This window comes from Prionailurus bengalensis, chromosome B4 (assembly GCF_016509475.1).
Source record: "Prionailurus bengalensis isolate Pbe53 chromosome B4, Fcat_Pben_1.1_paternal_pri, whole genome shotgun sequence".
In the NCBI taxonomy this organism is placed as follows: Eukaryota; Metazoa; Chordata; class Mammalia; order Carnivora; family Felidae; genus Prionailurus; species Prionailurus bengalensis.
The window spans coordinates 88,477,771-88,492,998 of NC_057358.1; the positions used below are offsets into that span (position 1 = coordinate 88,477,771).

Sequence of the window (15,228 nt, forward strand, 5' to 3'; positions counted from 1 at the left end):
TCTTCATATTCACTGTACCTTAAAATGTGCTTCCTACTAAACATTTATTTTCACCAGCTGTGTGTTCTAAACATAATTTGTCAACGTTCGAAAAGGCACAGAATGGCTACTAGTACACCACAGACCACTTAAATACAGGAATTCAATAATCCACTACATTTTTATTTAAAAAAAAGATCAATGTAGTCACTGGAGATTTTTTTCTTCCTATACTTAAATGAAAAAGGTCATATGGTAAAGAGGCATCTTTTTTTGATAGCTTAAATGTTTATTCGTCAACCTGCTGAAAGGACAGTAGAGCACACGAACCACTTTGGACCTCTCAGCTTGGCAAGCAATTGATCTCTCTGTCCACCCCGCAGCCCTGTGATGATTAATGGCACTGCCCCTACCCGCAAGGCTCCATTAGGCCTGACTCAGGCAAGTCACAGACGCATGAGCGCCACAAGACAGCCCTTGCAAGAGCCCACGGGGCCAAGGACCAGCAAACAAATGCCACACTGGTGCTCCAGCCTTGCCCCCAAAGTCCAGTAACTGAAAAAAGTCCCACTGAAACTTGATTCTGGGAGCGCCTGGGTGTCTCAGTCGGTTGAGCAGCTGAGCAGCCGACTTTGACTCAGGTCATGATCTCACAGTTCTTGAGTTTGAGCCCCCCTGTTGGGATCTGTGCTGACAGCGCAGAGCCTGGAGACTGCTTTGGATTCTGTGTCTCCCTCTCTCTCTGCCCCTCCTTCCCTCCCTTCCCCCACCCCTCCTAAAAATAAACATTAAAAAAATTAAAATTTGATTCTGCTTTGTAAAGAGCTTAGGTAATAGGACCCCCAAAGTAAATTTTAAGAGGGCATCCCTTATAACACCTGACTTATGATTTGTGTCCCATCATCCCAAATTCCTAAGTATATTACCCACTTCTAAGTAGCTATTGATAGTGCAACATAGGATTAACTTTAGAAAAATACCACCAGATAAAATGTACAGGCTGCTTTTAAGATTTATAGGATTTGCAAAAAATTAAAATATGAAAAAAGGCACTTTGTAGTTAAGATGGTAATTTGGCAAGACCTGGACTGTTGTTCTCAGGACACGCACATATACTAAGAAAGTCTACTATACTCAATAGAACTATTTTTTAAAGCTTTGAAAAGCATCCTTTTGTGTAAAACTTGATGTGCTGACATGCAATTTAAAGCCACCTGGTGATTAAGCCTTATTAATTTCCTTTGAGTAATAAAATGTATTCTTTACTCTGTTCTCTGACATTTTGTTTATAGGACTAAGATGTCTTTTTATTAATGAGTAACTTCACACAGTGAATGATCAGGTTCAGTGATTCCATGATGGTCATCAGAATCGTAGGACTGTAGGAGATGCTAAAGTAACTTGGATTCTCTCAGAGCCTCTTTTTCCTCTTCTATTAAACATGGAGAACAGGGGCGCCTGGGTGGCGCAGTAGGTTAAGCGTCCGACTTCAGCCAGGTCACGATCTCGCGGTCCGTGAGTTCGAGCCCCGCGTTGGGCTCTGGACTGATGGCTCAGAGCCTGGAGCCTGTTTCCGATTCTGTGTCTCCCTCTCTCTCTGCCCCTCCCCCATGCTCTGTCTCTCTGTCCCAAAAATAAATAAAAAACGTTGAAAAAAAATTAAAAAAAAAAACAAAAACAAAAACATGGAGAACAGATGCTTACATTTAAGTCTACATGGCAGGACCTTAATAGGCATCAAGAGCTATACAGATGTTAACTGGTGGCATCATTATTCTTGCTAATAAGGAAACACAAAGTCCGCACAGAAAAATACGGGTAGGTAGGCACTTAGTTTTCTATAAACAGCTGTAAACATAAATCAGAAACAGTATAACCAAAAAAAAAAAACCAAAAAAACAAAAAAACAAAAAACACTATTGATTCACATTCCAGAAAACCCAACTGATGGAACCATCCCAGAAAAAAGGAGTAATTAGGCAGGTACTAAGCCTCCTAGCAGACACCTATCTCAGAAATAAGGTAAACAGCACAACGGTGTCTTTATCATCAGCACTTTTCAAGCAATACCTTCTGAAGTCTTTTTTTTTTTTAATTTTTTTTTTAATGTTTTATTTATTTTTGAGACAGAGAGAGACAGAGCATGAATGGGGGAGGGGCAGAGAGAGAGGGAGACACAGAATCGGAAGCAGGCTCCAGGCTCTGAGCCATCAGCCCAGAGCCCGACGCGGGGCTCGAACTCACGGACCGTGAGATAGTGACCTGAGCTGAAGTCGGCTGCTTAACCAACTGAGCCACCCAGGCGCCCCAATACCTTCTGAAGTCTTAACAAAACAGACTACTCCTCACCGTTTTCCCCTGACTGGCCACCAGCTGACAACAGCAACAATTTCAGTTTTAAGCAAATTTCCTACTGATTTAATTAAACAGGAGCACAGCAAAGAAATAGGTCATCTATTTCTCATTTTCAGCTGGACCCCATCTGAAGTTCTCAGTTATGTGAATGCTAAGGTATGGCAAGCGTACGGACTGAGGGATCATTTGTAGTATGCCAAGGGTATAAAAGTTAAATCTAGGTTGGCTCCCCGTGCATGGGTGAGGACCCAATTGTTTGGTGGTTTTCTCGAGAATGTCATAGGTACTGAATCCAGATTTTTAATTTACTGTAGAAAATACCTTAATAGCATGAAATCAAAACCCTTGGACTAAAGGAAACATACACTTAAAAATAATAATAGACTGATGGCTAGGCAAATGAATAAGCAAATACAGCAAAATGTGCACTGTAGAATCCGGATGGTGGCCTTATGGGTGCTAAGTGCATAATGGTTTCAACTTTGTGCATGTTTGAAAATTTTCATAATCAAGTGCCGGGGAAAAATAATTCAAAACTGTAATCACAATAAAGATGAGAGTAGGCCCCCCTGGAAAGACCTCAGCCTGGAAAAGATACTGGTTCTTAGCTGAACCCCAGAAACTCTCAAGGTTTAAAACTGGAAAATGCCTTAGGAGTCCTCTAGGGCAGGTAAAATATGTGGTCTTATAGGTCTGTGAAAAATTAGGAAAATAGCAATTATCATAGCATTTTCAAAAAAAACTAAAAAACTATTTTTTGCTGAGATTATTTGCCTCTGCTCTTCTATTTTTATATATTTATTTTGAAAGAGTGAGAGAGAAAGAGCAGGGGAGATGGTGAAGGCGGGGGCGGGGGGGTGGGGGGAGAGAAAACCTCAAGCAGGCTCCACTCTCAGCATGGAGCCCCACATAAGGGCTCAATCCCACAATCCTAGAATCATGACCTGAGCCAAAATCAAGAGTGGGATGCTCAACCGACTAAGCCACCCAGGTGCCCCAACTCTTCTGGTTTTTAAATATCCTTTATTACATGAAATGTTGGTAATGGCAGATAATAGATTTGGTTCTTTAGGTTCCCACTTAGCAGTCAAATCTGATCACTTTTCATATATGATCAATCTCCTCTCCTACCTTGATGTGTAAGCCCTTGACCTGCCTTCACAAGAATCTCCCCTACCCATGAGGTCTCTTCCCAGTAATTTTCCACCCACTAACATCTTCATGCTGCTCATTGGCTATTAATTCCCAGCTCTCTTTGCTGTATTTGGAGTTGAGTCTGATCTCTTTTCCTCTATTAAAATGCCCCTGGGGCATCTGGGTGGCTCAGTTGGTTGAGCGTCTGACTTCGGCTCAGGTTATGATCTTCAAACCCCGCGTTGGGCTCTGTGCTGACAGCTCGGAGCCTGAAGCCTGCTTCGGATTCAGTGTCTCCCTCTCTCTCTGCCCCTCCCCCACTCATGCTCTGTCTCTCTCTGTCTCAGAAATAAACATGAAAAAAAAATTAAAAAAAAATAAAGTGCCCCTATTGCAACAGTCTTGAAAAACATATTCCTTACCATTTTAATAAGAGTTACAATAATTTTTTTTTAGTCATACCTTTATATAGATATATATAAAGGTCTTGGGACCTCCAGGTACAGAGAACTTGACAGCTAGTCACAATGTTTGCTGGAAAGAACAGTTTACTTCCTTAGTAGGACTTAAAGACACCATGATTTCAAATGCTGAGATTTGAAATTTCCCAGAAGCATTAAGACATTAAAAATCAAACAAATGACCTCCCTGCACCCACCTTCTCCAATGCTGACCTCTTACCACCTGATTAGTCCATGATTTCACTTTAATTTCAAAGAATGACACTAAAGGGGAAAAGACTATGACATAAAAATTTTCATGAGGACAATGACTATGTCTTATATTATGGGCCCAGAATAGGACCCATACCTGACACACAGTAGGAATGCCACTCTTTCCCTGAGAGAATGGAAGATGAATAGTGTTTATTTCCTGAAAGAGGATGGCATAAATTCAAAGGGGGTGGGGGTGGGGGGATCAATCCTCTGTTCAAATTTAGACAAATCAGAACAAAGCATAAAGACAACTCCAACAACAACCAAAACATCTACAATTAAAAGACATCTTCTTTGAAAAAATAATTTGTCCTTCTTTCTCAATCTTCCAAATAACAGAAGAGGGAACACTTCCAAATACATTTTACAAAGCCAACATTACCTCGATACTGAAACCAGACAAGGGCACCACAAGAAAAGACAATTAGAGGCCAATATTCCTCCTGAACATAGATGCAAAGCTCAACAATATATTAGCCAACTGAATTCAACAACACATTAAAAGGATCACACACCATGATCAAGTGGGATTTATTCCAGGGATCCAAGGATGGTTCAATACACACAAATCGATTGATATAATACACAGTAACAAAATGAAGGATAAAAATCACATGATTATCTCAACACATGGAGAAAAAGCATTTGACAATAGTCAGTATCCATTTCTGATAAAAGCTCTCAACAAAATCGGTATAGAGGTAATGTATCTCAATGTAATAAAGGTCATCTATGACAAGCCCACAGCTATCATCATACTCACTACTCACTGGTGCTAAGCTGAAAGTTCTTCCTTTAAGATCCAGAACAAGGCAAGGATGTCTACTCTCACCACTTTTTTTTAGTTTATTTATTTATTTTGAGAGAGCAGAGTGAGTAGGAGAAGGGAAGAAAGAGAGGGAGAGAGAGAATCCCAAGCAGACTCCACACTGTCAGCAAGGAGCCCGATGTGGGGCTCAAACTCACAAACCATGAGATCATAACCTGAGCCAAAACCAAGAGTCAGAGGTTTAACTGACTGAGCCACCCAGGTGTCCCTCACCACTTTTACTCAACACAGTACTAGAAGCCCTAGCTAGAACAATTAGGCAGAAACAAAGAAAAAAAAAAGCAAAGAAAGAGCATCCCCATCAGAAAGGGAGACATAAAGACTGACACTATTTGCAAATGACATGATATAAATAGAAAACCCTAAAGACCACCAAAAACCTATTGGGATAAACACATGCAGTCAAGTTACAAGATACAAAATCAATATGCAAAAATCAGTTGTATTTCTATACACTAATAATGAACTATCAGAAAGAGAACTTAAGAAAACAATTCCACTTACACCTAGACACCAAAGAATAAAATACCTGGAAGTAAATTTAACCAAAGAAGTGACAGAACTGTCACTAAAAACTATCAGACACTGATGAAAGAAAGTGAAGAAAATACAAATGGCAGACACTCCATGCTCATGGATTAGAAAAAACACTGTTGAAATGTCCAGACTACCCAAAGCAATCTACAGATTCAATGCAGTCCCTCTATCAAAATTCCAAAGACATTTTTCACACAACTGGAACCATCCTAAAATATGTATGGAGCCACAAAAGACCCCAAATGGCCCAACACATCTTGAGAAAGAACAAAACTGGAGGCATCACGCTTCCTGATTTCAAACTATATTATAAGGCCACAGCAATTAAAATAGCACGGTATTGGCATAAAAACACATAGGTAAATAGAGCAGAGAACCCCGAAATAAACCCCTACATACATAGATGGCCAATTTATGACAGAGGAGCCAAGAATACATGATCGGGGGAAGTCAGTCTCTTCAATGAGTGGTGTGGGGGAAAACTGGACAGCCACATGCAAAAGAAAGAAACTGGACCACTATTGTACAGCAGACACAAACATTAACTCAAGACGGATTAAAGACTTGAATGCTAGCTGAAACCATAAAACTCCTAGAAGAAAACATAGGTGGTAAGCTCCTCAACCTGGATCTTGGCATCAATTTTTTGGTGTGACACCAAAAGCAAAGGCAACAGAAGCAAAATTAAACAAGTGAGACTATTCAAACTAAAAAGCTTCTGCACAGCAAGGGAAACCATCAACAAAATGAAAAGGGACCTTACTGAATGGAGGAAAATATGTGCTAGCCATATATCTGATAAGGGGTTAGTATCCAAAATATAGAAAAAACTCATCCAACTCAATAGCAAAAAAAAAATTTTAATTTAAATTTAAAAAATCTCATTTTTTTTAATGGGCAGAGAATCTGAATGGATATTATTTTTTTTCCCAAAGAAGACATACAGATAGCCAACATGAAAACGTACCCAACATCACTAACCCTCAGGGATATGCAAACTAAAACCACAATGAGATATCAGCTTATACCTGTTAGAATGGCTATGATCAAAAGAACAAGAAATAACAAGCGCTGGTTAGGATGTGGGGAAAAAAAGGGAACCCTTGTGACTGTTGGTGGGAATGTAAATTGGTGCACTATGGGAAACAGTATGGAAGTTTCCTCAGAAAATTAAAAATCTAATTACCATATGATCCAGCAATTCCACTTCTAGGTATTTATCCAAAGGAAATGAAAACACTAACTCAAAAAAATACCTACATCTTCATGTTCATTGTGGCATTATTTACAATAGTCAAGACACGGAAAAAAACCTAATTGCCCATTGATAGATGAATGGATAAAGACAATGTGGGTGTGTATCTACATATCATATATATTTTATACATATATATTTCATATATAGATATATACACCCAATGGAGTATTTTTGGCCATACAAAAGGAAATCCTGCCATTTGTGAGAACATACGTGGACCTTGAGCCATTATGCTAAGTGAAACAAGTCCGAGACAAATACTATATTACCTCACTTATGTGTGTAAATCTTAAAAAAAAAAAACAAAAAAACCTTATAGATACAGAGAATAGATTGGTGAACGGTTGGGAAGGGTGTACAAAAATGGGTTAAGGTGGTCAAAAGGTAATGCACAGGGTGATGACTACAGTAATAATACTGTCTTGTACATTTGAAGTTGCTAAGAGCAAATCTTAAAAGTTCTCATCACACACAATTGTAACTGTGTGTGGCGATGGGTGTTAACTAGATTTATTGTGATTTCACAATATATACAGATGCGGAATCACGCTACACATCTGAAATTAATGTCAATTATATCTCAATAAAAATTTGTCCTCAATAATATATTTTTAGAAAACAATTCTAGGATGCAGTTTTATCAGCTGGTACTACCATAACCATAGTTAGGAAGCACTGCGTGGTGGGAAAATATCAGAGATGTCTACCTAACTGAAGCTGAAACACAGAATAAACACAACCCCTCAGAACGGTTAAATCCTCTGCCAAAAGCATCACTAGTCTTTGAAGGAAACTGATCCAGGTTCCTAAGGGACAGCCCAGAAGCTCCATCCCAGAGGAGAAGACTTCATTGTGTTAAATCTGAAAAATGGAGGAGAGCTTAACCACCTGCTTTAAAATAGGAAATGAATACCTTCTGCAGGTTACCAGAAAGGCAGGTGACATGTTTTAGGCCACTGTGAACTTTTAATTCATCTGCAAGTAAGTGCTATGGAGAGTTTTGTTAAATGAGACACCTTCCTCCACAATCCATTCCTTTTTATCTTATTTTTTTTTTCAACGTTTATTTATTTTTGGGACAGAGAGACAGAGCATGAATGGGGGAGGGGCAGAGAGAGAGGGAGACACAGAATCGGAAACAGGCTCCAGGCTCTGAGCCATCAGCCCAGAGCCCGACGCGGGGCTCGAACTCCCGGACCGCGAGATCGTGACCTGGCTGAAGTCGGACGCTTAACCGACTGCGCCACCCAGGCACCCCCCTTTTTATCTTTATAGAAGAAGAAGTAGAGAACCTCAAGATTCTTCCGCTGCAAAAGTTAAACAGGAAGTTCCCAGGCAGGAGCTCTGCTAAGAGGTGTAAGAGGGGTGGCTGTGCTAGAGGAGGTCAGAAGAAAAAATGAAGGCCAGGGGATTTCTGAGCTTTGGATCAAGAGAGAAATAGTGGTTTCTCTGTCATCACCACCTCACAGACAACCAACGTGATTCACTGGTGATTGTTAATTAGTGCCAATAGCTGGGGAGGCAGAACAGCCTACAGATTCCAAAACAAATCTAAATGCGTGTGGGCTATTTGCTGGATTTAAACAAGGCTATTTCATCACAATTTTGAACACTATGAGACACAAAGAACTTAAAATAGTTTTTTTTTGTACCCATGCCTGGGTCACTTTTATAAGAAAGATACTAGGGGGAAAAAACAACAACAACAACGAGGGGCACCTGGGTGGCTCAGTAGGTTAAGCGTCCGACTTTGGCTCAGGTCATGATCTCACAGTTTGTGGGTTCAAGCCCCACATCGGGCTCTGTGCTGACAGCTCAGAGCCTGGAGCCTGTTTCAGATTCTGTCTTCCTCTCCCTCCACCCCTCTCCTGTTCATGCTCGGTATCTCAAAAATAAACACAAATAAAGAGAATTGTATAGTTGTAGCTATACCCCAAGTAAAATGCTGCTGTAATTACCGATTTCTGTACAAGCAAAAATTTATCCCTGACAAAAACGTGAATGTGATGCTTTCATATACAGACTATTACACGTTCTCTGGTGTTTTCTGCTGCGGTAGTTTCGGGCATGAACTCCATATCCACTTGTATCTGTAAGTCCAGTGGACCACTGATGAGAGTAAGGTTGGACAAGCTGGGAAGAAGTCAAAATGGGCTCCTAATCCATTAAAAACTGAATCAACTTCCAGGTCCCTGAAACACAGGAACCACTTGGGTGGGATTTAAAGTTTTAGAAGAGAAGGGTGCCCGGGGGGCTCAGAGCTGCCAATTTCAGCTCAGGCCATGATCTCTCAGTTCATGAGTTCAAGCCCCACACACCCTCTGTCCTCCTTTCTCTGTGCCCCTCCCCTGCTGGCCTGCTCTTTCAAAAAAAATAAGCCTAACTTAAAAAAAAAAAAAAAAAGTTTAAAGTCATGGAGAGAGAAGGGAAGTAGCTGCCCTGTGGGGGTCCCTGGGTCAAACTGTTGTTTCCCATGGGCTCTCTCTGAGCAGATCTAACAGTCTAAATCCATAATTTCAAAGCCAAACTAAAAAAGAAAACTTTTTAATCCATTTTTTTTAAAGATGTGAGCTCTGTGGATGTTATTTTTAACTGTAACACCTTACAGAGTCTTACAACCTAGCATATAGCCCTTAATCAAGTGGCTAAAATCTTCAGCCACAATAGAAAGCTTTTTGAGGAGCCAGGAAATTCCATTCAGCACAACGCCAATAAATACTGAATTAATAAGTGAGGGTCTTCAGTTTCTGGATCCTCAAGTCTTACAGGGATTTCTTAAGCTAATTCTCTAGGCCTATAACCTACAGAGAATCTCTGCTCGAAAAGGATTAACAAGAAGTGGCAAAAAATAGAACATTTATCCTTAATTTTTTATCGTCCAAAAGGTCAGCCTTAGAGTTCAACTGTCCTCTAACTGCTCAAACACCGAGATGCCAATTCTTCCTCCCCAGGAAGGCATTGAAAGTAACTCACTTTCTGGAAGGGTAAGCAAATCCCTTCTGATTCAGACCTTGATTCATAGCATCCCCCTGGTCCCTACTCTGTGAGCAATCTCTTTACCAATTCTCTCTCTCTTAGGTACCTTCTAGAACAAAGGGAATTCCTCCTTCCATGAAATACTATAGTAAAGGGCAGTGTTACTGGTAGCAGCGTCTGATCATAGCCCTACAGATCTTTCTCTCCCCTTCTCTATTTCGGACATTTTGATCATTCAGGATGTGTGTTTTCAGGAAGAGTAAGTACAGTTCAAGGTTTGAGGAAGTGGTACAGTACATCTGACATCTGGCAAAGGGAGGGGACAAGATAACAGTGCTTAATCCTGGCTATAGATAAATGCACCATAGTTTAATACCCTGTAAGAAGGCAGTTTGGTATTGTGGGCTGTGGAATCATGCTTGGGTTCAAATACAGGCTCTGTTAAGGTGGTAGGACTCTGGGAAAGTCGCTTAATCATTCATTACCTCTGTGCCTTATTTTATATATACTATATATATCATATATACATTCTGTTACATATATATTGCTTATATATGTAGATATATATATTGCTTAATCATTCATTGCCTGTGTCTTATTATATATATATATATTCTGTTACATATATATTCTGTCATATATATATTCTGTTTTATAGAAAATGCAAATGCTACTGCCTACTTTATAGGGTTGTTGCGAGAATCAAATGATATGATACAAAGCTGCAAACAGTGAAAGTACTAAACAGTAAGCACCTATTGTTAGCTATTATTAGTACTATGTATATACTTTAAAAGAATGAGGCAATTCTGTATGTATTGACTTGGAATAAAGTCCATGACATAGCGTTTTCTGAAAATGCTACAGAATAACATACTCAGTAGGAGTCTATCGTGGGAAGAAAAAAGAAACACATGATGCATATTTATAAGTGCATTCAAAGAAGTCTAGAAAGGCACACACACCAAACACTAAACAGTTACTAACCCTAAAGGGAGTGGGGGGGGGGTACCTACATTTGTAAAGGTATAGGTCTTTGCTTGAATTCACAAGTGTGTACTAGTTTCACAACTAATATTTTTAATATTTTAATCCACTATTTTTTAATGTTTATTTATTTTTGAGAGACAGAGCACACACGTGAGACTATGTGTGGGGAGGAAGAGAGAGAATCCCAAGCAGGCCCCATGCTGTCAGCACAGATCCCAGTATGGGGCTCCAACTCACCAACTGTGAGATAGTGACGTGAGTTGAAATCAAAAGTCCAAGCCACTTAACCCAGTGAGCGTTTAATAAGTAGTTTTTAGGAGTGCCCAGGGAGCTCAGTCGGTTAAGCGTCCGACTTGGGCTCAGGTCATGATCTCACGGTTGGTGAGTTTGAGCCCCACGTCTGGCTCTGTGCCTGGAGCCTGCTTTGGATTCTGTGCCTCCCTCTCTGTTCCTTCCCTGCTCACTCGTGCTCTCTCTCTCTCTCAAAAACAAAGATTCAAAAAAAATTTTTTTATTTTAAAAAATAACTGATTTTTAAAATTAAAGATTTTTACAGGGGTCCTTCTAACCTTCATACTGAACATCTCTCACATCTGGGTCTAGGAAAAGGCAAACTTCTTAGAGATAAGGAAATGGAGGCCTAGCTAGGAGGAGGTGTAGCCCCTCCCATCCATCCCTGCCACAGCTCTCATTTCAGAGTCCCTTATATTCTTTAGTCCTGAGCGTATCATGTGCCTGCCATAGGAACCAAACGTTCTGAAACTGGTTTTTATTCCCCTTTCCTTTTCTTCCCGTTTGAGGTCCTCCTTTTATCGTGCCCAGAGAGCTTCCACATGGGTTATAACATCTTCCCTCCTACTTCTCATGACTTTCTCACTATCTCCTTGTCATTCTGCCCCTCAGACAGATGCTCTCACCTTGTAAATCCCACTGGAGCGACAACTGGCTGGGTTGTTCAGGTTTTTTGGCAAGCACAAGTCCCCCACCTCACACAATTGTAGGACACAGTATGCCTCCGAGCTGTTTTGCCTTGCAGTGCGTCTAAATGGGCTTTAAACATTTTTTTTTTAATTTCACTCAAGAAAAGGTGTTTGGTATGTATGGACAGGCATTTCTTCCTTACACAGGTGTTTATCTTTGCTTTGGATTCTCCTATAAATTATAAGGCTATCTGGTACTCCCCCCCCCCACACACACACACACAACATTCCCTAACCAGGCTTGTCCCTTATTATGTGTTAATGGTTATTGTTTTAGCACCCAACCTTCTCACTGGGTTTTGTCACCATCTTTTATATTCCAGTAGTCTCTCCCCATTTATTCACCTCTTCTATTAAAACCCACGGAGAAAAGGTCGTATGATGAAAAGAAAAGGAAAAAAGAATTCTAGACTCTAAGCAGAGCGTCTTGCAAGCCCCGTCTCGCACCGGAACCCGGAGCGTCGGGAACCCTGCCTGCTCGCGGGTATCCGGGCCACCAGAACAGGGTCAGCATCGAAGCGCCCAGGCGTCGGGAGAGCCGATTGGTTCCCGGGTGAACCAATCAGCGAGCGATGCCGTTCGCGGAGAGGGGAGGGCCAAGATCATGGAGCAGATGGAGTTAAAGGAAAAGGGGCAGGTGTGCCCGGCACCGGGGTTTTGCGTGCACTTGTGCACCCACCGGGTCATTGTTAAGCCCTTATCTCTGGTCTCCTAAATGCCACCTTCCCAATTTCCCAGTTGCATAAAGATGAGTAGGAGGAGAAACCTTACTTATCCTATCATTCATAAGATGGTCATTAATAGTCAATGGAGGAGTAGCTGGGGAGGCGGGGAGGCCATTAAAATCCTCCCTCCTTTCCCAGTTCCACTCCAGGTCGTCAACCTAACTGAATCAGTTCTTGAAATAGTAAATCACTCAAACGCTCGCTTAATCGCCAAAGCTGATTACCAAAATGCTATCGTTAGACACCTGAAATAAGTTCCCACTCCCAGAGGACTGGGGGAAACAGTACTGGCACTTACCGAACGCGCAGAGGTTTACTACCCGCTAAAGGAGAAGCGAGCAAGCTCCTAGACTTAAGTCAGAGAAACTGAGACCTTCTCATATGTGTAACCTTGCACACGAACTGCCCCCCACCCACCCACTCATGCGCAGCGACAGCTCCTCCTGACTCTTCCCCACAAACTTCATACGGTGGCGCAAAGCTTTTGGGGAGGGTGGGCGCAGATGCCAGCTTTCCCTGCTGTGTTTCAAACTTCAGCAAAGCTGTTCTACGCACTTTCTTCCAAGTGTCACAGCCCCCGGAATCACAGACCCGTGCAACCTTAGCTTTCCCACGGTCCAGCGCTGCCACCCACCATCCACCACCCATACCCGGGCTGGAGACGCTGCGTCCTTGGGGTTGGGGGAAGGGGGAGTAGGAAAAGAGAGGAATGGCCAGTGTAAGTAAAGAGGTCCCCGCCGAGGCCTGGACGCCGGCAGCCCCTGGAGGGCCCTGAGGCCGAAGAAGGAGGAGAGAGGAGGGCTGGAACCGTGCGGGGAAGGGCCGCGAGGAGAGCAGGGGCGCCGCCGGTGTCGCTACACTCACTCTGCGTAGCCAGTGGCCCAGGGCAGCCTCCGGGTCTCCTTGAGGATGAGGATGGGGCGGGCGATGTGGTCGGCGCTGCACTCCACCTCGTCCTGAGACAGCCCCAGGAACTCCGGCCGCCCGTAGGGGAAGCGCAGGGGCAGGTCCGAGCCTCCACAGCCGCCGCCGCTGTGCTCGGAGCCTGAGCTGCCAGCCATGATGCCGCCCATGAAATTGGCCACGGCAGATTTCACTCGGGTGAGCATATTACTCCGGCGCCCGGCAGCAGCGGTGCGAGCAGGAGGCGGCGGCGGGGGCCGGACGAAGCGCAGCGCGGGGCATGCAGGCTGCGGCGGGCGCCGGGCGCACGGGCAGCCGGGCCGCTGGGGCGCGCCGCGCGGCTCCCGGAGCCTAGTGCTGCAGGGGGCCGGGCCCCGGCCTCCCGCGCTCCGTGCAGCCGCCGCCGCCGCCTCCCCCCGCTACACTTCCGCAACGGAGCGGCATGGAGCGGGCCGGCCGGGCCCGGGGAGACGCCGCGCGCTCCGGGAGCGACTGGGCGACCGCCGCGGCAGCAGGTTCCTTCCCCGCCCTCTGCGCCCGACTCCTGCGTGAGCGGAACTGAGCCCACCCGGCGAGCCGGCAGAGCCGGCGCGGCTGCTGCCACGGCTACCGCCGCCGTCCAGTCATGTGATAATCAGGCTGCAAGGGCTCGAGCAACTGCCGTGGCCGTGGCCTCGGCCCCTCCCCTGCCGGCCCGAGCGAGGCTCGCACCGGGATCGTGACCTCCTGGGGGAGGGGGGAGCCGGGCTGGGTCGGTACCTGGCGGAGGGGATGGGGGCGCTGTGAGCTGAAAGCAGTATACAGGTGTTAGGGGAGGTCACGTGGAGCCGGGCCGAGCCAGTAGAGGAATCCCCTAGCTGAGGAATGCTTGCCTGCGCCTCCGGGAATGGAAACTTCGGGAGCTGGAGGTTTGGGAAGGGGAGACAGGTGGAATCTCGGTGGGCCGGCCCCATGGTGGGCCGGCAGTGGAAATGAGGAGCACCTGGTGTGAAAGACTTTTCAGAGCTTTAACACAACAAAACTCACAAGTGTTGCATAAGAATCATTAAAAGTTTTTCCCTAGGCATTTCTAGAATTACTTTTATTCCTCATTAGCACCACGCACAACATTATCTACCGGGCAAACCCTATTTCCAACCCAGAATAAGCTTAACGGTAGGAACACAAAAGAGCTCTCAGAAATCAGAAGCAAGCCCTGTTTTACCTAGTACTTAACTGTTTAATAAACTTATACAAGTATTTTCCTCCAACATAGGAACAAAAGTGTATTTTCAAAGCTGGCCCTGTTTAATATTGAGACACTTAATGTAAACTATTTTCTTAAACAGAAAAATGAAAAACCAACTGATGAATGTGTTTCATCAGGGGTAACATTTGTTAAATATTGGCTTAAAAAAATTTTTTTTTGCAAGAAAGCTGTATCCTGTTCATGTTTACTTATTCTGTATCCTGTTCCCATGTTTACCTACCATTTAATTTGCCAGGATTCTGTGTTACTTGTGGAGTTACTTACTGAACAGCTCAGTAAGTTCGGGAGGGAATACAGGCCCTCATTCTTCTCAGCACTAGGAAGCTGGGAGAGCAGCCCAGGTGTTGGTGGGAAGGTAATTCTCTGAAGAGGAACTGGAATTTTTGCTCTCAGGTGAGGCCTGGGTAAACCTCACTGATCTCTTTTCTTTTCTTTTCTTTTCTTTTCTTTTCTTTTCTTTTCTTTTCTTTTCTTTTCTTTTCTTTTCTTTTCTTTTTTGTACTTATAGTATATATGTATATATTTTTTTACTGTTTATTTTTGAGAGAGACAGAGAAAGACAGAGTATGAGCAGGGGAGGAGCAGAGTGAGAGGGAA

The 15,228-nt window shown here is 43.5% G+C and overlaps 1 protein-coding gene across 3 annotated transcripts in view; it reads right to left on the reverse strand.

Annotated features, from left to right (window-relative positions):
* PPM1H (protein phosphatase, Mg2+/Mn2+ dependent 1H) overlaps positions 1-14,123 on the reverse strand; it is a 261,881-nt gene extending 247,758 nt beyond the window's left edge. The window contains exon 1 of one of the 3 annotated variants that reach the window (XM_043564781.1): positions 13,344-14,122. In XM_043564781.1, the coding sequence (XP_043420716.1) occupies positions 13,344-13,588 (245 nt within the window). In that variant the 5' untranslated portion in view covers positions 13,589-14,122. Of the gene's footprint in view, positions 1-13,343 lie in introns of all 3 variants that reach the window. The other 2 variants (XM_043564780.1, XM_043564783.1) reach the window with 2 other exon arrangements.
* Between the last annotated feature and the right edge of the window lie 1,105 nt (positions 14,124-15,228).